General features: G+C 46.6%; 3 protein-coding genes across 3 annotated transcripts; 2 read left to right on the forward strand and 1 right to left on the reverse strand.

Annotated features, from left to right (window-relative positions):
* The first annotated feature begins 57 nt into the window (after positions 1-57).
* On the forward strand, positions 58-2,692 carry SNRPB (small nuclear ribonucleoprotein polypeptides B and B1). Its single transcript, XM_086760589.1, has 7 exons — positions 58-176; positions 284-435; positions 916-1,027; positions 1,292-1,444; positions 1,840-1,978; positions 2,158-2,283; positions 2,502-2,692. Exons 1-7 carry the CDS (start codon positions 174-176, stop codon positions 2,537-2,539), a joined length of 723 nt encoding a protein of 240 aa, XP_086616715.1. The 5' UTR covers positions 58-173; the 3' UTR covers positions 2,540-2,692.
* An 847-nt stretch (positions 2,693-3,539) lies between these two features.
* DDX27 (DEAD-box helicase 27) lies at positions 3,540-10,149 on the reverse strand. The gene is made up of 21 exons (XM_086760980.1): positions 9,999-10,149; positions 9,727-9,861; positions 9,575-9,634; positions 9,101-9,257; positions 8,683-8,729; positions 8,437-8,523; positions 7,558-7,663; positions 7,290-7,463; positions 6,817-6,967; positions 6,562-6,661; positions 6,312-6,453; positions 6,084-6,237; positions 5,888-5,969; positions 5,635-5,812; positions 5,388-5,494; positions 5,111-5,216; positions 4,911-5,005; positions 4,695-4,821; positions 4,346-4,430; positions 4,067-4,141; positions 3,540-3,784 (listed from the first exon to the last, which is right to left on the reverse strand). Exons 1-21 carry the CDS (start codon positions 10,086-10,088, stop codon positions 3,766-3,768), a joined length of 2,277 nt encoding a protein of 758 aa, XP_086617106.1. The 5' UTR covers positions 10,089-10,149; the 3' UTR covers positions 3,540-3,765.
* Positions 10,150-10,281: 132 nt separating this feature from the next.
* Positions 10,282-24,276, forward strand: ZNFX1 (zinc finger NFX1-type containing 1). Its single transcript, XM_086760517.1, has 14 exons — positions 10,282-10,391; positions 10,773-10,909; positions 11,665-13,827; positions 14,626-14,757; positions 15,010-15,158; positions 15,377-15,520; positions 15,956-16,073; positions 16,458-16,705; positions 16,827-16,966; positions 17,255-17,409; positions 18,080-18,225; positions 18,597-18,707; positions 19,428-19,523; positions 21,733-24,276. Exons 2-14 carry the CDS (start codon positions 10,855-10,857, stop codon positions 24,163-24,165), a joined length of 6,090 nt encoding a protein of 2,029 aa, XP_086616643.1. The 5' UTR covers positions 10,282-10,391; positions 10,773-10,854; the 3' UTR covers positions 24,166-24,276.
* Positions 24,277-24,310: the final 34 nt, after the last annotated feature.

The following is a 24,310-nucleotide window of genomic DNA, read 5'->3' on the forward strand; positions in this document are numbered from 1 at the left end:
CCGCCCGCGGAAGCGCGTCCCTCGCGCGCCGGAAGGGGCGGTGCGGGGCAGCCGCGTGCGTGCGTGTGTGCGTGCGGGCGTAAGGGGCGGCTGCCGCGCGTAGCAGCTTCTGGCGGAGCGGGCCGCACTTTGGGAGCGAGCGACGGCGGCAGGGACTGCGGAGAGCTGCAGCCATGGTGAGCCGGGCGTCGCGGCGGGCCCGCGCGGCGAGGGGCCCCGCGCGGCCGCGGTGCCGTGAGCCGAGCCGCCCCCCGACGCTCGGTGTAACGGCGGTCTCTTACAGACGGTGGGGAAGAGCAGCAAGATGCTGCAGCACATCGACTACCGCATGCGGTGCATCCTGCAGGACGGTCGCGTCTTCATCGGCACCTTCAAGGCCTTCGACAAGCACATGAACCTCATTCTCTGCGACTGCGACGAGTTCCGCAAGATCAAGTGAGCGGCGCGGCCCGCGGGAGCGGCGGGCCCTGCCCCAGCTCGGCGTCGCTGCCCCCCGGCGCTCTGCTGCGGCGGAGGCCCCGGGCCCCTGGCGGAGAGTCGGCGCAGCAGCTGGGCAACGCCTGCTGCCGGCTTCTGCCGAACTGGTCGTGCCTGTAGTCGCATTTGTCCCATCCTCAAACCACCCAGGGTTGAGGGGTGCTTTGTTTCAGTTCCTTCCTACTAGCTGACATATACCTTTATGTACGGTCAACACTGTTGCTGTAACAGTTAAGCATCAGGGGGAAAATCACAGAGACAGTACGCATCTTGTGTTTAGACTTCTCTGTGTACTTAGTCTGGGGTATATAAAAGTGTGGATTTTATGGCAGGTTCTCCTCTCTGGAGTAGGCTGGTCATATACTCTTGCAAATTCTAAGAACAGTGTTTTTTTTTTTTTTTCTTTGTCTTGCCATGTTTTATTTCTCTTCTTGCTAGACCTAAAAATTCCAAACAGCCAGAGCGGGAAGAGAAACGAGTCCTTGGTCTTGTGTTGCTGCGAGGAGAAAACCTGGTGTCCATGACAGTTGAAGGACCACCTCCAAAAGATGTAAGGAGAATGAGCACAGAACTAAGGAGAAAGGGAAGAGGTGTCTGATAAACTTGCTTCCTTGCAGGAGAATGCTGATACGGTATTGTCCTAGACTTCCAGATGCTGTTGTGACTAGGTCCGGTGAATTTCACTGCAGGAAGTTCTAATCCATTTGTGGTCTCGGACGTTAATTGGGTGAAGGAGGGCTGTGGGCATGCCTAGGATCGGAGGACTTCTGCTCTGATAAATCTTTCTTTGGGGGGTGGGCGGGTCTGTTTTCAGACTGGAATTGCCCGGGTACCTCTTGCTGGAGCTGCTGGAGGACCTGGAGTTGGGAGAGCAGCAGGAAGGGGAGTACCAGCTGGTGCACCCATGCCACAGGCTCCAGCAGGATTAGCTGGCCCTGTCAGAGGAGTGGGAGGACCATCCCAACAGGTGAGATGCTGTGACCTATTAAAAAAGAGTTGTCTGGTATGTTTTGGGGTGGATTTTAATTCTTGGTACCAATGTGATGCAAAGAAATTGATGGAGTGGAAGAAATGTAATCTTAGTTTCTGTTACCAGAGAGTTTGAGCCTAGTGAGGTTTTTTTTTGTATTCGCTCCCCCCAGAAACTGTCTTATATGACTGAAGAGGTTTGAAATGTGCAGCTTCTTGCACACAATTCAAATGGTATCCTTTGAATTGTATTGCAGGTTTGTAGCATTGCTCAATACATTAAGAGGAGAGTGGTGTAATTTTCTGAATGGATGATAATGTAAATCTTGCTTTTTTTTTCTGTAAAGCAGATGTTGTGCTGTTTCTCTGTGAACTTGTTTATTTTGTTTACAGGTGATGACACCTCAGGGTCGAGGAACAGTTGCAGCTGCTGCTGCAGCAGCCACTGCTAGCATAGCAGGAGCCCCAACTCAATACACACCAGGGCGTGGGGGACCTCCCCCACCCATGAGCAGAGGAGCACCTCCTCCAGGTGAGAATTACTCTGTAGAGGGGCAAGCAAGGAGCTGATGTTATGTGGCAGAACTGGTGATAAAGAGGTATTTAATCAAGTCTAATGAAGGTTTGGTATTATGGAGGATTATTCTAATATCTAGCTAGTGCCTTGAATATTCAGCTGGATTGATATGCTTGTTCTTTCTCTGGCTTAAGGAATGATGGGACCTCCTCCAGGTATGAGACCACCTATGGGCCCACCAATGGGAATGCCACCTGGCCGAGGTGCTCCTATGGGAATGCCCCCACCAGGCATGAGACCACCACCCCCAGGAATGAGAGGTGAGCAGATGTTATCTTAAATGCCTAGAAGGTATAAGAAGCCATAAAATGAATTAAATGTTTGGAGGATTATACGTTTCAATGCCTCCCTAGCTATGCTGGTTGTCCATAAATGCCTTGGTGCCAAAAAAAGGCCACATTTAGCATGGTGAAAACATCTTTCTGGTTTAGCCTTGCTTCTTCTTTCCTCAATATTCAACTCTTTCCTTTATTCCCAGGACCCCCTCCACCTGGCATGCGTCCACCAAGGCCATAAGATATTCTATAATGTACCTTTGAACTGTAGGAAGACTGATTAAGGGAAAATACTGAGCAGTACCACCTGTCAAAACTTTGCTATGTGTATTTTATATTTACTGCTTGTAAAGTTTGCCCCTTTTTAATAAAGTTGGAAAATCCAATACTTGGAGTCACTGTTGTACTGGTCTGTTTCAGAGTACAGCTGTTACCTTTCACTACTGCACTTTGGTCACCCCAGGAGAAGAGCAGGTTTGAAGCTGAAAGCTCATTTTGTATGGATGCCTCAGAAGTTAACAGTTGATCTGGGCCTCTTAATCTATATTCGTCTGTGTTTCTTATAGGAAGTAAAGCATATCAATAAAATTTAGGAAGGCTGATGAAAAAAGAATGATTGGGATGTTGGAGATAATTTCACTGAAATGTCAAACTGCTTTGAATTTTTACTAAGTATGGATTACTGATCAGAATTAGCCCTGGTTTATTCACAGTGGAACAAGTACAAGTGCCTAATATTGATCTCTGCTCTGCCTTAACTGCTGCTTGTTAGCCTGCAGTAAACCTGGTTATCTTTGTAGGTGGAGCTGCATTGTTTCTAGTAAAAAAAAAAAGCCAGGATGAGCAAACCATACAGTAATGTCAATCAGCCTGCATTCTGGTTGTAGTTTTCCTTTCTTCAGGTAGTAGCCTCTTGGAGATTTGTTTTAATTCCTGTGACTGTTCTGTCTGAAGCCATATTTGTGACAGGTAAGTCTGAAAAACCTCCTCCCACCCCCCCCCCCAGCTTTTCGAAATAGGGTCTCAACCAATTTGGCTGTATCTCAATCCTTTTTGGCCGTATTAATCGAGATCACAGAAGTCTATGAACAAACCAATAAGTGTTCTCCAGTTTTTGCTCTAAAGACAACTTGACTTGCATTAACTAAAAGTCTGACAGAAAGATGTAACATATCCCAGGTCTCAGTTGCTCTAGCTATCCTCTAAAACAGAGCAAAGCTTTTTAGGACAACAACAACAACAAAAATATATCAATTCTTTATTGCGTAGGCTGCTGAACATGTTTTCACATGGGGTCTTCAACGAGGTACTAATGAACATCTCAAAGCTATTCCAGAACTTGAAGAAAAACGATTCCATTTTACTGAAGCCACCTCCTTGCAGTACAAAGAAATCCAGGCCCTGGAGAAAGCGTGTCTGAAATGTCTGCATTGTCCAAATCACCCCCTTAGTAATTACCAACAGTTCTTACTTTCTTCTCTTGTATCTGAAAGAGAAGATAATTTGAAATGACATTCCATCAGCCAAACTCTCAATGATAGATATGGAACAGCACCAAGCATTTTCTAGGTAATGTTCTCCCACGTAGAAGCTTAGGCATGTACTATTAAAGGCAGTATCCTTGATTACCCCCAGCATCAGACCTGCAGTAGGAGGGTAAGCTACTGCAGAACCAACAAACCTTCTAGCAAGGGCCTTTAAACAATCATAAGAGGAAAGAAAGAGCAGGAAAAAAAATACTTGAATAAGAAAGTAAAGGGAGCTATACCTGGACTTAGATTTGAAGCTTCCTCCCTTCCTATGTTGGGCCATACCCAAGCGTTGTCGATCTTCAAATGATGGGCTTTTTAAGAGAGAGGGGAGGGACATAAGACAAAATCCACTGAAGTACATCAGTAGCACAGGTACTTCTTGCAAGAATCCCTTCTCTGCTCTGCCCACCCTTTCCCTGCCAATATCAGTCAAAGTATCCCTGAGAAAGCCCAGAGATGAAAAAAAATCCCCGCCTATTGAAGTCTGGACTAACATACTGCTGCTAAGATATTACCCGGCACGGTACTGCTTCAGAGCCTTCTTGCTTGTGTTGGTAAGCTCTTCGTCAAACACAGACAGTTTTTTCTTCCGCTTCGGGTCTAATACAGAGACAATAGTCAGAACACTGGCTGAAAAGAGAAGGCCACAGCATCATGTTGTTTACTAGAGCCCAGTAGCTTTGACCACGACATTTAGGCTAACCATCAGGGAAAGCAATGACTCCTCCGTGCAAGCACAGACCCTGGCCAGCACTGATGGCCATTCCTTCAAACATCAGTGCCTCCCTCTACACAAATTAGTTTACGTATTTGTAAGAAAATGAGTGATGTAAGGTAAGTCAGCTGTAAAACAAAAGTCTCCACCTGCTGGTACTGCTGCTGGTTCTTCTTCTGGCAAGACTCTGGCTCTCTTTGCTCGGCGATTCCTTTTTGCCAGCCGTTCAGCATACATTTGAGATTTCAGTATTTCAAACTGTGACCTCTCCTCTGGCTGAAAGGTTAAAATGCAAGTTTACAGTGATGTGAGGTTTTGCTAAGAGAAAACTACCCAGGGTCCCACTTGTCCATAAATGTACTCACTGTCATTTGGACTTTTTTCTGTCTGTCTTGCATAAATTTCTTCCTTTTCTTTTTGCCTCGTAATGCTAGGTCAAACTCCTGCAAGGCTTTAGCCACTGGAGAGACAAAGAAAAAGCACAGAATAAAGAACCTCTTAAAAGTACAGAGCAGAGTCCAGTTGCAACTATGGAATGTAACATGGCAGCAGTGCCATGACTCACATTTCTCTTTCTTCCTCTCCTCACGGGTCTGGAACCAGCTCCGCTCCAAACCCTCACCCACAGTCTCTTGTTTTCCTGTCTCCAGCTGCTTCTTTGCCCTATTGATCTGAGACAATCCAGGCAAGAAGTGAGAACATGGTGGCTAAAAAATATCTTATCTTTTCCCTTTCTAAAGTAAGCAAGTTTAGTACATTAGGGTAACCTCCTTATGCACTGTATCTACTCCAGAACCTAAAAAAAGGTTAAAACAAAAAAATTCTTTAAAAAAACCCCTTACCTGGGCCTCTGACTGCTGCATCTCACGTTCTTCACGCTCCAAGCACAGAACTGCATAAACATCCTTCTCTAGATTCTCAATCTTCTCTCGAAATTTTAGTACGACATCTGAAAATGATACACTGTGAACATGAGAAGCGGCTCATGTAAAGTCCATCTTGTTTTTCAGCACCTCTTTTAGTCTCCCTCTGTACCATGACATTCCCTGCCTACTGCTTTCCTGCTTTTTATCTCAGTGAAGTGCGTACCCTGGGGGAGAATTCTGGCTTTCACTGGTGTTTTGGCAGTCTTCACAATATCCTTCAGCATCTTGCGCTCTTCCTCACCCACAAGAGAAACTGAACGACCAGCCCTGCCTGCTCTTGCTGTCCGACCCACTCGATGAACATAGTGTTTGGTGGTGTTGGGCATGGTAAAATTGATTACCTGTAGCAGAAACAGTGTTAGTAAGGAAACAACATTAAAGGACTCACTTAAAAGCTTAGCACTGCAAATACTCACTGTTTTAACACCTTCAATATCAAGTCCACGTGCAGCCACATCTGTAGCTACCAGTATATCAATCTGCTCATCCTTAAAGCGCCTGAGTAGAGACAGAAAATGCATTAGCAATGAATACAGCAATCTACTTCTGTCCTGAAACTTAAAACTCCTAACTTCTTTTCTGCCTATGATTGCCAACTAAGCCTGCAAATACCTGAGTGCTTCCAGCCGCTGTGCCTGAGAGAGGTTCCCATGAAGCTCCCCAACCCGTAGACCCATCAGTCCAAGCAGGATGTGCATACGGTGAGCTTGTTTCTTGGTCTGGGTGAAAAGCATCACATGATCTGGGAAGGTTCGTGTCAGCAGAGCTGAAAGAAAGTCCTCTCAGGAGCCTGCTTCATACTCACCTACCAATTCTAGCTTTTCTTTGCTCATCACTAACCTGATACAATGGCCTCACGGTCCCCCTCACGGTTGGGTCTGATCCGGATAAATTCTTGCCGCAGGAAAGGGGCAACATCTGTGTTGCTGTTCACAAAAATTCGAATGGGATTTTTCAGGGAAACAGAAGCCAAATCTTTCACCTAACAAAACAGGTTAAGAAAAAAAAGTCCACATAACCTCTGGTAAAAGATGAGACAAACTTCCATTCAACTTTTTGTCTCAATATGCTTCTCAGCAGCCTGTCTTACCTCCTCTGTCATTGTGGCAGAGAAAAGCATTGTCTGACGGTGGTTTGAGCACAACCTGATTATTTCCTTCATCTGTTCCTCAAAGTATTCATCCAGCATCCTACAAAGGAGAAAAATGGCAAGGTAAGGCAGCTTCATCTAGTCCTAGCTAAGAAACATTACTTAAGGCAGGACAACAAAGACTGCCCTATAGCCCGGGAAAACAAAAGCAGAAAACTACCATCTCATTTTTTACTGCTGTCCTGCTCAGCCTACCTGTCCGCTTCATCCAAAATCAGCACCTCAATGCTGCTCAGGTGGAAGGAAGGGCAGTTGTGAAGATGATCAATCAGTCGCCCAGGAGTGGCGATAAGAATGTCTGGCCCAGAGCGCAGAGCTGCTTCCTGAGTCTTCAGATCTAGGCCACCTGAAAGAAAGTGAACATAGACTGCTGACTCCCTGAGCAGGTTGCAGCGGTGTACACAGATCCAAATTGCCTGAGGAAAGGGAAGCAACTCAGATTAATACCACATTCACCATTAGAAGTGACCCCACCTTCTCTTCCTCAGAAACCAACAAACAAAAAGCACAGCATGGTATCGGAAAGTGAGATTTTTAAACCATGGCACACCAACTAGCAGCGTGCCTGCAGTAACTGTACAGACTCCAGTTTTGTAACATAAAATTCCAAGTTCTGTATAGCAGTTTACAGTGAGCTGTACAGTTCACATAAGCAACACATTACTCACCTACAGCAAGGCAAGTTGTGACACTGCTGAACTGTGCCAGCTGTTTTGTGACAGAGTGCACCTGAATACCCAGTTCTCGTGTTGGCACTAGAACCAATACCCGTGTTATTGGAGCCTGACGAGGTTTGTAAATCAGGCGCTCAAGGACAGGCAAGATGAAGGCAGCTGTTTTACCTAAAGAAGAAAATTAACAAGAATTATGAATAATTAACAGTTATGGTGAACAGCTAATTCCCCAATGTTTCCTGAGCCCTGCTCAACCCCCTACCTGTCCCAGTGGCGGCACAGGCACAAATATCCTTCCCCAGAAGACCCACTGGAATACAAGCCTTCTGAATTGGGGTTGGTTGCTTGAAGCCAAGAGCTGTGATTGCCTACAAAGGAAATAAAGTAATTACACTCTGTCTCTGGTATGGCCACACCTGGAGTTCCGTGCCCAGTGCCGGGCTCACCAGCACAAGGGAGACATGGACATACTGGAGAGAGGCCAGCAAAGGGCCAAGAAGATGATGAAGAGACTGAAGCACCTCACGTATGAGGAAAGGCTGGCAGAGCTGGGACTGTTCAGCCTACAGAGGACTTGGGGAGGATCTTATCCATGGATATAAATACTCAAAGGGAGGGTGAAAAGAGGACAAAGCCAGGCTCTTTTCAGGGTGCCCAGTGTCAGGACCAGAGGCAATGGGCATAAACGGAAACACAGGAGGTTCCCTCTGAACATCAGGAAACACTTTTTCACTGTGAGGGTGACTCAGCACTGGCACAGGATTCCCAGAGAGGCTGCGGAGTCTCCATCCTTGGAGATATTAAAAAAGCCATCTGGACAAGGTCCTAGGCAATCAGCTCTAGATGGTCCTTCTTGTGCCAGGAGTTGGAGAAGAACATTTCCAGAGGTCCCTTCAAACCTCAGACATTCTATGATTCTGTGACAAGTCTCACTCAAGAAAGTGTTGACATATTGCAAATCAAAAAATGGTTCCCGTTATTTGGCAATAATAGCTCCTAAAGGACTATAACACTAGCTCCCATATAATTTCCTTTTCAGAAGGGCTGCAAAGAGAAGCGGAATTTGACAGTTCTGATTGGTGGAGGGGAGGCTGCACAATATTCTTGAGAGTAACATGTAATAACTAAACTAAGTAAATACCTTTAGCAAAGGTCGTGAAAGATTCATGTCCTGGAATGACAAGTTGTCATCATATTGAGAGGCATCTTCAAAAAAGCATTCTGCTTCCTAGAAACAGAAACAACAGCAAAACTGGAACAACACAAGAAGCAACACAACATGTTATCAAAGCACTCTGTTTTTTGAGCTACAGTTTGCTAACCGAAGTGAAATTCCTCCAGAAGAAATGCTGGAGAGCGTCCTGGTGTTATTCTGTCCAAAACTTACCATTTCTCCCTTTTTTGATTTCCTCCGTTCCTTCACTTTCACCGTATCTGCAGAGAAAGAGAAATGTGACAAGAATTAACAAGCACAGCTAAACACATAACAAGATATGGTGACTACCTTCATCTCATACTTTTTGCTATGAATGAATTATTGAGGGAGAAGCCTCAGAAACAAGTACAGACACGCAATGCAGTAAAATGCTCAGCAAATACCCCTTCTCAGGGACAAGTTCAATTAAAGTACTATGGCTACCATTCAAAATAAGCTTGACTGAGATCAGAAAGAATGTCGCAGAAGGAAGACAACGAAAAATAAGAGTTTCTTGCCCACTCCTAGCAAGGCTTCACTACAGACTTTTCTCCAGTAAGCCAACAGTCAGATGCTTGCTCCCAACCATCTCTCTATGTACTGCTAATACCTGCTTTTGTGAAGAGAGTTTCATCCTCTAATGAATACTGAGACTCTACATCTTCTTCTTCATCCCTACTGAAATCCTCACACTCCCTCTTTTTGGTTTGGTTATCCTCAGTCTCCGCATCTTCATCTCTCACTTTAGCTTGTTTAGCTTCTCTTTCCTATAAAAAGATTAAAAAAAAAAGTTTTAAAAAAAGAAAGGGTAAGAAAGACACTGCAATCCTTTATGAGCTTTTGTTTGTTGTTATTATGAGCCCATTCACAGATCCAGGGTTTTGCACAACCTTAAGTACTACAATTCTGCATTCTCATCAGTTCAGCAACATACTAGGTGTGGCTGCAAACCTAGTCGAGATCATGAGCTGTGGCTTGAGCACTGCAGCTCAGCATGCTTTCAGAGTCTGTGCCTCTGGAGGGAACACCGTAGAAGACCAAACCCATACCAATCCCTTTAGTGATGAGAGAGAAAGGACGTGACCTGGAGTTTCCTTTTCTGTCTCACTTTCTCAATCTTCTCGTCCAGCGTCGTAGCTGCTCTCTAGGCAAGAAATCACAAGAAGAGCTGTAAGAGGAGCCCAGGAGAGCGCAGGGCATAGGCACCGCAGCCCCAGCCCCGGCCCCAGGCCTCACCTTGCCGCGGAGCTGGCGCAACGCCGCCGCCCATGCGCCTTCCCCGCCGGCCTCCGCCTCACCGAAGACGAAAGCCGCACTGAAGTCCCCGCCTGTGAGGCCCCGCCGTCTGGAGCCCGGGGCCCGGTGCAGGTCCTGTGGTAAAACCCGTGAGTAGTGATCGCGGGAGGATCGGATCGAACCGAACCGGACCACACCGACCCCGACCTCGGCTCAGCGCGATCCAGCCCGGCCCACCCACGACCCAGGCGATGGATCCTGCCCGGCCTCACCTCCTCATCCTCAGAGCCCCCAGACTCAGGGTCCTCGGGCCCCGCGTCCCCCTCCGCGATGGTGCCCACCAAGCCCAGGCCCTGCAGCATGGCCGCAGCCACAGCTCTTCCCCGGAACCTGGCGCCACCGCGCCAGCCAGCGGCCGTACGTGCGCACGGCCGGCCCAGCCGCGCGCTTGTGGGTGGGGCGGAGACTGACCCCGCCCCCGGGCGGAATGGAAAGCGAAAGCAGCCGCGCTGGGCGGGGTGCGGCTGTTGTGGTGAGCGGCTGCCGGTGCCGGGGAAAGGAGGAGCGGCCGCCTGTCAGGGACGCTGCCCAGCGGCTGGTACCGGGAGAGGGCGGCGGGAGCTGCCTCGTGAGGCTGGCTGGCTGCCGAGGCCGGGCCAGGGGAGGTTCGGAGGGGTTCGGGCTGCTCGCCGGGACCGGAGGAGGGTGGAGGGGGGCTGCCCGCCCGCCCGCCGGGAGCAGGCTGGGGCCGGGGGGGGGGGGGGGGGGGGGGGGGCGCTCCCTGCTGGGAACGGGCTGAGGCTGGGCGGAGGGGCGCGGGACGCCACTCGCCGGGAGCGGGGAAGGGCAGGGGGCGCGGGGCGCTGGCCGCAGGGGGAGGGCGGGGAGGGCCTGCCCGCCGGGCGCGGAGGACGGGAGCGGCGGGGCGGGCCTTGCGGGGAAGTGGAAAGCGAAACTTTGGTGGGTGGTGGGGCGGGCCCGCGGCTCCCGGGCCGTGCGGGGAGCGCAGCAGCGCTGAGCAAGACAGCGCCTGTGTTGGGGTGCAGGAGCGGTGCTGCGCCCCGCGCTGAACGGTGCTGTCGCCCCGGAGCGCTGAGACGCCTCGCAGAGGAGTCACCGGGCCCGGCGATGGAGGGTGCTGGGCAGCAGCCGTGCTCCCGGCAGCCCCGAGCTGGAGGGAGAGGTGAGGGTTGCCCAGTGGATGCAGAGCTGTGGAAAGCCTGGGGGACGGTGCTGATATAGGGGGGATCTGCTTCTTCCCTGCTTATGTGTAGTGAAATCTCCTCTCAAGCTTAAATTCCAGCACTTCCTTATTTGCCTTTGGAGTCCGGCTGGGGCCATGACGTGATAATGTGCTGCAGCAATCTCCTTGCTAACGTGTTTCTGCTGGTGTTCAGTGCTTCCCTGTGTATTCTGTTGATGGTGTGACAAAGGCTATATGGTCTATGCTTCCTGCTACTCTGAGGGGCCAGACCTTGTCCAGAAGGTCTGTGTTTTAGCTGTGCTCTATACAGTCAGTCCAAGTCAGCTGCTGCTGCCTTTGTCGTGATTTCAGTGACAGCTAACTCCCAAGGAAATCCTGTCCTGTGCAAACTTCGCATTTAGCATTTCTTAATTCTGCTTTCTGTTCTGTGGAAATGGGTTTGATTTTTTTTTAAGTGTTGTCATGGCTTAACAGCTTAAGTGAAGTCTGGATGTGACACTCTTTTTAGCAATTCCAAAAGGGGTACAAAGCAAACACCAATTTGAAAGGTCTGGGTGCAAATATAATGGTAGTTTTCAAACTTGATGACAAATGTCAAAAATATGCTGACTGTCAGGCCAAAATGCTCATGTGTTTGTGTTAGGAGGCACGTTAATGTGATTAATTTATAACTAACAAGTGTCTTTTTGTTTGTTTGGGTTTTTTTGTTTGTTTTGTTTGTTTTTTCTTTTAAGGGCATGCAGATCATTGGGATACTGGCTTTATACGAAGAGGCAGAAACCGAACAAATAACGTGTCAGGCCAGGCAGCTCAGTTAGGGGAAAGCCCCCAGGCCAGTAATTATGCTATTCTGCCTGAGCAAAGAGAAGAGAGATTTGGTGATTGGGTTTGGAGGGTTCCTCAATCAAGCAAGAATAAACTAAGAAACCAAGATGGACAGGCCAAGAGTGGAGCAACAGGACACTGGAATGAACAGGAGAATGAGAGTAGGGGAAGGAGGTATCAAGGTGGACAAGCACATGAGAGGGCCAGAGGACCCTGGAATGAGCAAGAAAATGAGGGTAGGGGAAGGACGTATCAAGGTGGACAAGCACATGAGAAGGCCAGAGGACCCTGGAATGAGCAAGAAAATGAGGGTAGGGGAAGGAGGTGTCAAGGTGGACAAGCACATGAGAAGGCCAGAGGACCCTGGAATGAGCAAGAAAATGAGGGTAGGGGAAGGAGGGATCAAGGTAGACAAGCACAAGAGAGGGCTAGAGGACTCTGGAATGAGCAAGAAAACGAAGGTAAGGGAAGGAGATATCAAGGTGGACAAGCCCAGGAAGGAGCTAGAGGGCTGAGGAATGGGCAGGAAAGTGAAGATAAGGGACGGAGGAGGCAATCTCGGGAGAATCCTCACTTCTACCAGAACCCTACCCTGGGTAGCGCCCAGCTTGGTGAGCAGCCTCAGCAAGTCAAAAGGATTGGCTATAAATTCCTAGAAAGTCTCCTCCAGAAAGACCCTTCAGAAGTTGTCATCACACTTGCTTCCAGTTTAGGTTTGAAGGAACTTCTTTCCCAGACAGCTATGAATCCCAATTTCCTTCAGCTCGTTTGCCAGGTGCTTCGAAAAGCATGCAGTTCCCGAATGGATAGACAGAGTGTCCAACAGCTTCTTGGAGTGGTGAAGGAGTCCAACTTTCTCAAGATCTGTCTACCACAGTATGTGTCTGACATGATAACAGAAGCAGTCCCTGCTGTACGTCATCAGTACCCAGTGCATATTAGCAACATCATTTCACTTCTGCAGGACCTGATCAGTATTTTCCCAGCCAGCTCTGTGCAGAAAATCTCAATTCTCTTGACAGTCTTGCCAGCATCCATAAATGCCCTGAGAGCTTCTGGTGTGGACATCACAGAAGAAACAGAGAAGAATCTAAATAAAGTCCAGATGCTCATGCAGCATCTGCAGGAGAAGAGACGTGAAGGCACACTGAGGGCTGATAACTATACTCTTATGCAGCCTCGGACTGATGGTCAAGAAGAAACCTATCGTACGATGACCATTTATCCAACATATAATGAGGTACACCGTGATGAGAAACCCTTTCTACGTCCCAATATTGTTTCTGGAAGATATGAGAGCACTAGCATTTATCTTGACACCCATTTCCGGCTTTTGAGAGAGGACTTTGTAAGGCCTTTAAGGGAAGGTATCTTGGAGCTTTTGCAGAGCTTTGAGGACAAAGGTTTGAGAAAAAAAAAATTTGATGATATCAGGATCTACTTTGACACACGGATTATTACTCCTCTCTGTTCCCCAACTGGTATTGTTTACAAGGTCCAGTTTGACATAAAACCATTGAAGTTTGTACGATGGCAGAATTCCAAACGGTTGCTATATGGATCCTTGATCTGCATGTCCAAAGACCACTTTGAAACATGCCTTTTTGCCACTGTTTCTAATCGTGATAATGCAGATCTTGCCTACGGGATTGTGCAGCTATGTTTTAACGCACAGAGCCAGGCACTGCTGGCAGAGGTTCGGCCCTCAGACTCCTTCCTCATGGTAGAGACAACTGCCTACTTTGAAGCCTATCGGCATGTCTTGGAAGGGTTACAGGAAATCCAAGAAGAAGATATCCCATTCCAGAAGTACATCGTGGAATGTGATACACAGGTAAAGGAGCCAACATACCTGACAATAGATACTCTCTACAACTTTTCACCCTTGATGGAAGATCCCCTGTCAGATGAAGAGATGTATGCTGATGGTCTGAGAAGGCAAAGTGTCCACGTTCTAGATCTCAAGCAGTGGCCTTCAATGGAAGCCTTGAGATTAGATGAGTCTCAGATGGAGGCACTGAGCCTTGCACTCACCAAGGAGCTGGCTATTATCCAAGGACCTCCTGGGACTGGTGAGAAACATTTGCTTTAAGTCTGTCATTTAAGTAGTTCTCCTTTATTCCACCATTTAGGGAGATGAACTTCAGAGAAAGCCAGCTGTACTGTCTCCAAAGCTTTAGTCCCATGCCTAATTGATGCTTGAGTGGCCCAGTTAGAATGGGCTGTGGAGAAGAATGTTAAAATGTCCTCATATCCATATCTGATCTTATGCATCACCGACCTAGTTGCAAGTAGACACCAGCTGCACTGTTGGCTGTGCTTGTGTATTGGGGTGAAAAAATATTCAGCCATCTTTGATAATATGATACCCCTTGCTGTGCAACAGTCCTGTTTGTCTCCATAGCATGTTGGAATGTTTGGAGCATTCAGCTGTGATCCTCTGTGTAAATAAAGCATTACAAGATTAACTGTAATTTTTTCAAATGGTACCGGAACTCAACAAGCACCACTGCTTGTATTTCACTAGTATCTGGATGTTTCATGTGCAGCCAAATGTCATGTATGAAGCCAGTTTCAGAGTGGACTGGGGGACGCAATGGCAGAGGAAACCCTGGGTTCTGGTCCAGTGTATTAACCAAAAGACAGCGTTCTTACAGAGCATGGCATTGCTCAACTACAGGCCAGACAGACAGTGTCATGCTACTTCATTTACATTTTGTTAACTAGTTACCTCTAGAGTCAGCTGTCTTGGCACAGATCAGATTTGCAGTCTAGAAGGAAGTCTTGTATCTGGTTTTGATGATTCCTGTGTTTCAAGGCACCCTGTAGAGGGTGGATTACCCTTTTCTGATTCTGAGCTTGTTTTGCAGGGAAGACTTATGTGGGTTTGAAGATTGTTCAGGCTCTCTTGACTAATAAGCATGTATGGCAAAGCACTGTCCAGAAGTCTCCCATCCTAGTCGTCTGCTACACTAACCATGCACTGGATCAGTTCTTGGAAGGTAAGAGTACCTGACAAGTATGATGGAGGATCAGGTAGAAATCATAGTATCACTCTTACTCTGCCCATTTTCTGGCATGACGACCTGCCCTTTTGGCTTGTTCTAGTAACTCTAGCCCCACTGATACACAGTAAGGAAACTTCACTCAGACCAATCCAGTGTAGCATTTGCAAAGGGTATTCTTCTTATCCCTTGTCCTACTGCAGAAAACAGAGCTTGGCTCTAGTACTAATATTTCTCTTTCATTCCCAGGAATATACACGTTCCAAAAACATGGGATGGTGCGTGTTGGGGGCAGAAGTAGCAGTGAGGTCCTGAAACAATTCACTTTGAGGGAGCTGAGGAAGAAGTGTGAATTCCGATACAATTTGCCAATGCATCTCCGCAGAGCCTATGTGAATGTATGTGCAGACTTCACTGGAGATGATGGGACTGGGTTGCCTGTGCATTGGAGGAGCTAACTAAACTTTCTCCACATCTCTTCTTTCACCTTATCTTACACTGAAGTCAGCCTCTTAATTCTTCTGTCCTTGTTGACTTTATCAGTTTCTTGTCCTGCTGTTTCTGAACTTTGTTTCTCTGAGTATGATGATGCTTCCCTTCTCTTTGTTATGAGTAGATAATCAGTGAGATGAAACAGGCTGAGCAGGAGCTTCATGAAGGAGCAAAGCATTTAGAGTGCACAACATATGGAGTTCTACATGAGCGTCACTTGGAAGCATGCATTGCACCCCAGCACTGGGACAGTCTGATGAATGGTCTGGTAAGAGAGGTCTCTTCCTAGTCAAGCAGTCTCAATGTATGCTTATTACCCTTTCTGATAATGAGTCTGAGGTTCCCCAAGCACACTTCTTTTTAGCGTTACTTGGCTACTAGGAAAGTGAAGGAGTGAATAGCAAGCTGTGCCAAGTGATGGTAGTCTAGACTGGATGGGGTAGGCAGGGGCTTTAAATTTAGCTCCTTTAAACTGCAGAGATTCTAAGTGATTTTTATCAGCATAAAAATATATGTGCGCAAATGAAAACCTCTTAAATTGAAGGGGAGGAGGGATGCCCATTCTGAAGATCTGAGGCTGCTCAGACTTTCTAGCTCTGGAGGTCTCTCAGGGAACTTGTCCTACTTGCCTGGTGCTGCTTTGGCATCATTCTAAGACTCCGAAGTGCAAGAGGCCTGGCTGATTTAACTTTCCTTTTATTAGGATGATGAGGAGTTTTACTACAGTGCTTCACAACACTCAAGGATTCTGGAGTGGCTGGGCCTTGGTGTAACTGTCTTCACCCAGAATGCTGCCAAGAATACAGGGGCTGAGAATCCAGGTAAAAAAAAAAAAAAAAAAAAAAAAAACAAAAAACCAAACAACAAAAAAGAAAACAAACAAAAATCAAAAAGCAATCAAACAAAACTTTTTTTAAAAAAGAAAACAAACAAACAAAAAAACCCAAGAAAAACCCAAACACTAAACAAAAAAAACCCCAAACCAAACAGACAACCTCCCCCCATCCTCTACAGGTGTGTTTGCCTAAGCAGTGCATGTGTGCCAGAAAAGAGACACCGCTACTTAACAGACACTGAAAGATGCATGATACTGTGAAGCAGTGGAAAGAAGATTAAACTTAATTTCCACACAGTGATCTGACTGCTGCACTGTGATTCTGCTAGAGTGGCTGTGGCCTCCTGCATCTGACTGGTGACTCTTACAGGTGGTCAGCAGGAGAGAGAGGAGGAGCGGGAAGGTGAAGCAGAAGAGGAGCTTTTGGAGATCCCAGAGGAGGCTGACCTGATTCAAGCTGACAGAGTGATTGAGGATGAGGAGGCAGCAAAGCCTCAGGGAAGGAAGGAGGAAGAGCACAGAGCTGTTCGTGAACTAGCCGGCGTGCTGTTGGCTATGAAGCTGGAGGACCAAGAAGAAGGAACAGCCCAACCACAACAGAAGACAATGCAGTGGGAGGTAACTGCATGCACTAGCATGCTCTGGCTCTGCTTGATTGTGTAAAGAATAACACGGAGAGGCTAGTACAGAGGAGTCTTTGTGCTATAACTGCTTATTGGGGAGCTTTTTTTCCCTGCAGGTAACTACTGCCCAGAGGAAGAAAATGAAACAGAAGATGAAGGTTGAGCTCCGTAAACTGAGTGCAATGACACAGTTAGAGGCCAAGGCTATTCAGGATCTGTGGCAACTTGACCTGAGCTCCCGCTGGAGGCTTTACAGGTGACAAAGCTGTTTTGTAGGGTCCGTCAGACAAATGTTTCCTAGGACTGTTCCAGTTTGCAAACTCTTTCTGCCAAGCCATGGTGTTTCTGTCCATATCTTTTGGACATGCTTGTTCTTATCTTCCACGTATTGCTGTTATGTCTGTGTGTGTTCAGGACTAAGTACAGATGCTAATGATCCCTTGCCTAAAAGACACAGAGGAAGTTTTGAACTGAATCCACTTAGAACTTTGGGATTGCTATCCTGTTCCCCTTGCCTTGTGTGACGATGGCACTTTCTTCTCAGGCTTTGGCTGCAGACCTATCAGGGGTTTATTCGACGGAGGATTCTGCAGCATGAACAGCAGTATCAGGCAGCAGCAGAAAGGCTGACAGAACTGAGGCTGCAGGAAGATCTCTGCATTCTCAAGGAGGCCCAAGTTGTGGGGATGACAACTACAGGTGCACAGCAGTTGGGAAGCAAACCAGTATTGCACTATATCCAGTAATGGTTAAAGGACCTTGTTGCCAGAAGATTAGTGTTATATGCTGCTTGACAGCCTGGGTCAGGCTCTGCATTAGACTGCAGCCTTTTTAATCTCTGACTCCCTTTGCAAATGTGGCTATTGTGCGAGTTGTCAATTAACTGCATGAGCAGTTTCTGTGCACTCTTGCACTTCCTCCATCTCAAGCAGCATTCTCCTAATAGAAATGCTTGACTTCTTGTGCCTGAGTAAAACACAGCTAATATCTGCACTGCTATCCACGCATCACCTTCTGATGAAGGTAGTGTAAAGGTCACTGTAATATCACCCTCCAGAGAGACAACTTTACGTTTATTTATGTATGATGATCAGTGCATAGAGTAGGTATCTTATGTCTGACGAGAAAGTTGGGAAAGGGCCAAGGCAGGCATAGGATTCTAATGCCCACCTGCCCTCCGTAATAACTCTTCATACAGAAGCCATCCTTGGTATGGTGCAGTTTTGAAGTTCAAAAAGCTGAGTCTTGAAATGGGGAATCTTGGGAAGAACCCCAGTCTTTTTTGGGACACAAAACTCCCAGAAAACTCTTGTCATACTACCTGCATGTAATTACATTCTCCTAAGGTTTATCTTCTCTCCTTGCTCAGGTGCTGCCAAATACCGTCAGATCTTGCAAAAAGTAGAGCCGCGAATTGTGATTGTAGAAGAGGCAGCAGAGGTGCTTGAGGCTCACACCATTACTACTCTGAGTAAAGCTTGCCAGCATCTCATCCTCATTGGAGATCACCAGCAGGTAACATCTACGATTAACAGACTCCAACTGTTGTGCAAATGAACTAGAACCTTTTAACCAAACACCATATGTGAAAGATTGCCAAGGCTTCCAGCTCCCCAGCTTCCACAGATACCACAGGTCCTGTCTCCTGCAGTTTTGGAGTACAGCTGGTGTTGGACTTGTCTTTTAGTTTAATGGATACAGTATTACGTGTACTTGTATCCAGTTCAGTTGTGGCTGTATCTAACTTTGATATTTAGCACTTCTGCAAGAGTCCAGTTTCTGGCCTTGCTGTGAGGGACCAGTGACAGAAAAAGAGATGAGTGAAAAATCTTACTAATACGTAGGAGGTCCATGCTTTAACACTTGTCCTATCCCTTCTCTTTCAGCTGCGCCCTAGTGCAAATGTATATGACCTGGCCAAGAACTTCAATCTGGAAGTATCTCTCTTTGAACGGCTGGTGAAAGTCAATTTCCCCTTTGTCCGTCTGAAATACCAAGTGAGGAAGAGCTATAAAAACTCTCTATTGCATTTGCATGTAGATTGTTTTAAGATTGTGGTACGCTTAAATTTGTATTTCTGCTCTCAGAACAGCCTAAAAGAAAAGAATGTGCTATTTGATTCCAAGAAGAATGGTAAGAGCTGTCAAAATGCCAGTGTTCCAGTGTATTTCCAATTATTCAGTGATGTCGTCTGCGGCAATGTAGTTCCTACATGTTTTAGTGCAATGAACATGGCTTATTGTGGCATCTGAAAATTCCAGAGCTCTAGAAAGCAACAGCACGGGTCTTCTCAGGATGCTTTCTGCTAAATTGCTATAAAAATTTATCTTGGTGCCTGAAAAAGTTAATTCTACCTCTAGCAGTCCTGTATTAAAGCCTACCTAGAAGAGCCCATGTAGTGGTTAGGGTGAGGTCCTGGCTTTTGTTATGCCGAACAGTGTTCTTAGATTTGTACTGAAACCAGCATTCTTATTACAACAACCATGCCAAATGGTTTTCTTGAAGATACTCTGCTATTATTGCCCCTGTAATTGCTGGTGGTGGCAGTGATGGGGCAGGGGAGGGTGGAGATTGGGAGGTGCCTCCTGTCTTGACTCTTACTGGAAAGCCATCCTTGTCTTGTATTCAGCCACAGTCCATACAGTGGAACAACAGAATCCTAGTAGGGAAATATGGTGCTTCTTCCTCAAGACTGATATGGCTGCTTTGTGTTTCAGCACCGCATGCGTCCTGAAATTGCCCAGCTTCTCAGTCCTCATATATACCAGCAACTGGAGAACCATCCTTCTGTCCTGAAGTATGAGAACATAAGAGTGAGTTTTTGGCAATCCAAGCAATTGCTTTTGTCCCCTGTTAATGGCTAAAATGAGTTTCTGTAAAATACAGTGTTTGAGGATTTCAAATTCTTAGAATCAAGTTCAGTTATTGAAATTTATACCTGAATCAAGGAAATGTGTCGTATAGAATTAAGCAAGTAATTTGTAGTTCTTCTGGCATTAGTGATGGTGGACACTGGAAATGGATTGAGCACTGATGACGCTAAAAGAACACTGAAAAATGGAAGAGGGACCAAAAGAATTCTAGGAGACTGAAAGCTAGGAAGAGATCTTAAATGAGAGACTTAAAGTACTATATGTGAAACTCCAACGTAAGATTTGATCTAGACTTGATTACTGGAACTCGCCTTCCCTCGTTTCTCTGTTTGGTCACTTTACCAATACATAACATCTGCAAACAAGATCTATTCAGCTTAAAAGTATAAAGCAATCACTTATTGGCTAACAGCACAGTAAACAACTAGAATTCAGTAAGTTATAAGCATTAGTACGCTTGTCACACCATGAGACACTTGAAGAGTCTTTGCTATAGTCAGGCAGGTATCAGTCAGAAGTGTCAGCCTTTGCTTCTTCCTTAATGTTGCCAAGTTTCCATCTTAACACTAACTCTTTTTTTTTTTTTTTCCTGATCTCTATTTCCCCACCCTAATTAGGATTTCCTGTCTCTCCATGTTGGTGCTTTTCTTGCATCTTTGAACTATTAACTATCATATCTCTGTCTGTAATTTTACCTTTCTTGTCTTGCATAGCCCTGTTCTGCAGACTTGCTCACAGCTCTCTGTTGCAACTTAACTATTTCCTGAGAAGTCTGAGTCAAGGTTACACTGCTGTGCTGTATCAGAGCTAGGCCTTGGATCTCTGAAACACAAGTGACTGAATACCCAGGGAGAAAGAATTGGAGATAGCTGCAGAAAGAGGATTCCAGTACCATAGCCTGTGCAAATCTCTCTTTAGTAAAAGACAGTGCTAATTACTTAAAAGCTCTTTAACTGGATGAGGAAAGCATACTGAAAACTATAGCAGAAAACTGAAGCCAGACAAGGGAAAATTAAAACTGAAGATTATTTAATGACCAGAATAAACTATCTGGGAAAGTGGCAGGTCCTCTTTTTGGTATCTTCAAGTCTAGATCAAGTATTTTGTAGAAGAAAATTGAAAACAAACAAACAACAACAACAACAAAAAAAACCCAGCCAAGAACAAAAATACCACCCAAAACACACAACAACTTAGGAGATCACAAATTTTGCCCAATTTCTCCTATGAGAAGCTATTCTGAAGAATCTTATGGTTCATCTACCCTTAAATCAAACTTGAGGTACCAACAGGTGTCAAAATCAAATCTTCCCATATAATACAGTAATCACCATAGGTGATCACTGAATTAAATTGTATGGCAGTCGACACTATGGACACCTTAGAACTAGAGATCTATGTTTGATCTACAAAACCTGTTCTTTTCTGATAAAACCAGTTTCTGGGTTTTGGCACACAGCCCAATAATTTCTTATGTGTAGAAGAGTTCCTTTTAATAGGCAAAAAATAAAGGTCCCTGCTAACTCAAAGCAAATGGAATTTTTGGACAGGTGAGCAGACAATTCTGCAGCCCTGGAGCTGGTGAGTGGTTACTGGAGTCCCTAGTGTTTCTAGTTTTCCTGATGGAAAATCAGCCCTTCTTGCTTTTTTTTACTTTTACTGTAGTAACAAAGAAGGCATGTTTTTTGCTAGGCAGTTTTAGGCAAGTGCTAAGCCCTGTGCTCTGGTAACTTACTATCTTTTTCCCCGCATGACCGAAACAAGACATTGTTCACACCATGAATGTGGAACGGAACTATGATGCTTCAAGAAATGTTGCTAGCACTTAATCTTCTCTTTTCTGTAACCTGAAAAGCTGCAGTAGAAACAACTCTGAAAAGATAGGGAATAAAATCATCCACAGGAACTGATTTCATGTTAGGATGTTGAAATGTCACTAATAAGCCGAAATGTGTTAAATAAGCTTAAATCCCTATCTGATGAATACACTATGGAAATCTAAGAGGACATTGCATAGGTATGCAGTAACTGCATACTGCAGTCCTCTCCTTAAGAGTCCTCCTGTCAGTGGGTAACTGGGGACATGGAAACAGGCTGCAGTGACGGAAGGCAGAATTCGTGTGTTTGACGTTCCTTTCTTTTGTTTCAGGGGGTCCTATCTAACCTCTTCTTTGTGGAACATGACTTTCCTGAGCAGGAGATCCAGGAAGGGAAAAGCCACCAAAATCCCCATGAGGCTCAGTTTGTAGTGGAGCTGTGCAAATACCTCTTGTGTCAAGATTATCTGCCTTCTCAGATCACCATTCTCACTACTTATACTGGACAGCTTTTCTGTCTGCGCAAGCTCATGCCAGCCAAGACCTTTGCAGGTGTGAAGGTTCATGTAGTAGATAAGTATCAGGGGGAGGAGAATGATATTATTCTGCTGTCACTCGTGCGGAGCAACAAAGAGGAGAGACCTGGATTCTTACAGATCCCTAATCGGGTATGTGTAGCATTATCCAGAGCTAAGAAAGGGCTGTATTGTATTGGAAATATGAGAATGCTTGGCAAGATTCCTCTCTGGAGCAAGATCATCCACACCCTTCAGGAGAAAGGCCACATTGGCTGCTCATTGATACTTTGCTGTCAAAACCACCCTGAAACCAAAACACTGGTATCTACAGCAGCAGACTTCAGCAAAGTCCCAGAAGGAGGCTGTAGTCGTCCCTGTGAATTTAGGTTGAGTTGTGGACACGTTTGCACAAGGGCATGCCACCCATATGACACACAGCACAAAGAGTATCAGTGTCTGAAGCCTTGTCAAAAGGTGCTTTGTGCAGATGGGCACCGCTGTCCACGATCATGTTATGAGCCCTGTGGAGCATGCATGGTGAGAGTTGAGAAAACGATTTCTAAGTGTGGCCACCTGCAGATGGTGCCATGCTCTACTCTGGACAGTGAGTTTCTTTGCCAGGAACCTTGCCAGAAAAAGCTGAACTGTGGGCACATGTGCAACAAATTATGTGGGCAGGAATGCACTAAGCGGTGTCCTGAAGTGGTTACAGTCATACTGAAATGTGGCCACAACCAGCAAGTTAAATGCTGGATCACTGAAGAGATGAAATATGAGAAGCCTGTGGAATGTAAGGCTAAGTGTTCTGTCACACTGGAGTGCGGTCATGTATGCTCAGGTTCCTGTTACGCCTGCTTTGAAGGAAGATTTCATAAGCCATGTAACAGCCCGTGCAAGCGCTTCTTGGTGTGTTCCCACAAGTGTCAGCAGCCTTGTACTACAGAATGCCCTCCCTGTCAGCTGGAATGTCAGAACCACTGTATCCACAGTAGGTGTAAGAAGAAGTGTGGAGAGCGCTGTTCTCCATGTGCTGAGCCATGTGAGTGGCGGTGCCAGCACTACCAGTGTACCAATCTTTGCTCTGAACCATGCAATAGGCCTCGCTGCAATGTACCATGTGCTAAGCTACTGTGCTGTGGTCATCCTTGTATTGGCTTGTGTGGAGAGCCCTGTCCAAAGAAGTGCCTTGTTTGTGATCGTGAGGAACTTACCCAGATCTTTTTTGGCTTTGAGGAAGACCCAGATGCTCGATTTGTACAGCTTGAAGACTGTGGCCATGTCTTTGAGTCCCAAGGCCTTGACCATTATATGGATGAAGATGAAGATGTCATCAAGCTGAAGGTATGCCCTATCTGTCAGACCCCTATCAGAAAGAATTTGAGATATGGCACCATTGTGAAAAGGCGGCTGGATGAGATTGAAAAAGTGAAAGAGAAAATCCAAGGCCCAGCACAGGAAATTGAGTCTAGCAGACAAAAGCTGCAGGCTGCACTGATAAGGAATGCTGTTCTGCAGAGGAATCTACCTCTTAAGTACCTCATGCTAGAAGATAAACTAAAAGCTTCTGATCTCTCCACAAAGAATATTGGACTAATTGAGAACCAGCTTAACTTCTATGAACGTGTAGCAGACCTAACTGATTCTATGAGCAAAATTGATGCGAATGAGAGGAAAGGGCTGAGAAAGCGGCTGGAGGAAGTCCAGGAGTGGCTGGATAAGCCACGCCTCAGTTTTACAGGACAGGAGCTCTCTGACCTGCAGTCTGAGATGCAGAGACTGACCTACTTGCTGAGCCTCTTGGCAAAGTGCAAAGGTGCAAGTGGGATGATCACCCCAGCGCTCGCAGCAGAGATTGCCAGTGCACGCGAGATCCTGCAAGGGACAAAGAAGTTCACAGAGGAGGATGAGGCTGCAGTGAAGGCTAACCTGGAGAGGCTCAGCACTGCCTTGCCTGCGTCAGGGCTGGGGATCTCGGAAGCTGAACGGGTGCAGATCGTCAGTGCTATTGGCTGTCCCCGTGGCCACTGGTTCAAGTGCAGAAATGGGCATGTCTATGTGATTGGGGACTGTGGAGGGGCGATGGAGAGGAGTCAGTGCCCTGAATGCCACGCAGTCATCGGGGGCGCGAACCACACTCTGGACAGCACCAACAGCCTCGCCTCCGAGATGGACGGTGCGACCCACGCGGCCTGGTCCGACACAGCCAACAACCTGCTCAACTTCCAGGACCTCCACCGCCTGCTGTAGTGGGGCGTCTGCCCCGTGCCTTATCCCCCTCTGCCCCGTCCCAGGGACAACGAAGCAGCTCCTCGGGCGTTCGCTGCCGCGCCTGTAGCTAATAAAGCGTATCTGTGCGCCGCGGCCGCGCGTTCTCTCTCGGGACTGGGCGGGC

Source organism: Chlamydotis macqueenii, chromosome 16 (assembly GCF_036417535.1).
Source record: "Chlamydotis macqueenii isolate bChlMac1 chromosome 16, bChlMac1.mat, whole genome shotgun sequence".
Taxonomy (NCBI): Eukaryota; Metazoa; Chordata; class Aves; order Otidiformes; family Otididae; genus Chlamydotis; species Chlamydotis macqueenii.

Coding starts and splice junctions, on each gene's coding strand:
- DDX27 (XM_086760980.1), bottom strand. CDS start 10,088: ATGCTGCAGGGCCTGGGCTTGGTGGGCACCATCGCGGAGGGGGACGCG. Junction 8,730..9,100: donor AACTCTCTTCACAAAAGCAG/GTATTAGCAGTA, acceptor CTTTCTCTGCAG/ATACGGTGAAAGTGAAGGAA. Junction 6,662..6,816: donor ATTTTGGATGAAGCGGACAG/GTAGGCTGAGCA, acceptor TCTCCTTTGTAG/GATGCTGGATGAATACTTTG.
- ZNFX1 (XM_086760517.1), top strand. CDS start 10,855: ATGGAGGGTGCTGGGCAGCAGCCGTGCTCCCGGCAGCCCCGAGCTGGA. Junction 18,226..18,596: donor TCATTGGAGATCACCAGCAG/GTAACATCTACG, acceptor CTTCTCTTTCAG/CTGCGCCCTAGTGCAAATGT. Junction 18,708..19,427: donor TTGTCCGTCTGAAATACCAA/GTGAGGAAGAGC, acceptor TTTGTGTTTCAG/CACCGCATGCGTCCTGAAAT.
- SNRPB (XM_086760589.1), top strand. Junction 1,028..1,291: donor AAGGACCACCTCCAAAAGAT/GTAAGGAGAATG, acceptor GTCTGTTTTCAG/ACTGGAATTGCCCGGGTACC. Junction 2,284..2,501: donor ACCACCCCCAGGAATGAGAG/GTGAGCAGATGT, acceptor CTTTATTCCCAG/GACCCCCTCCACCTGGCATG.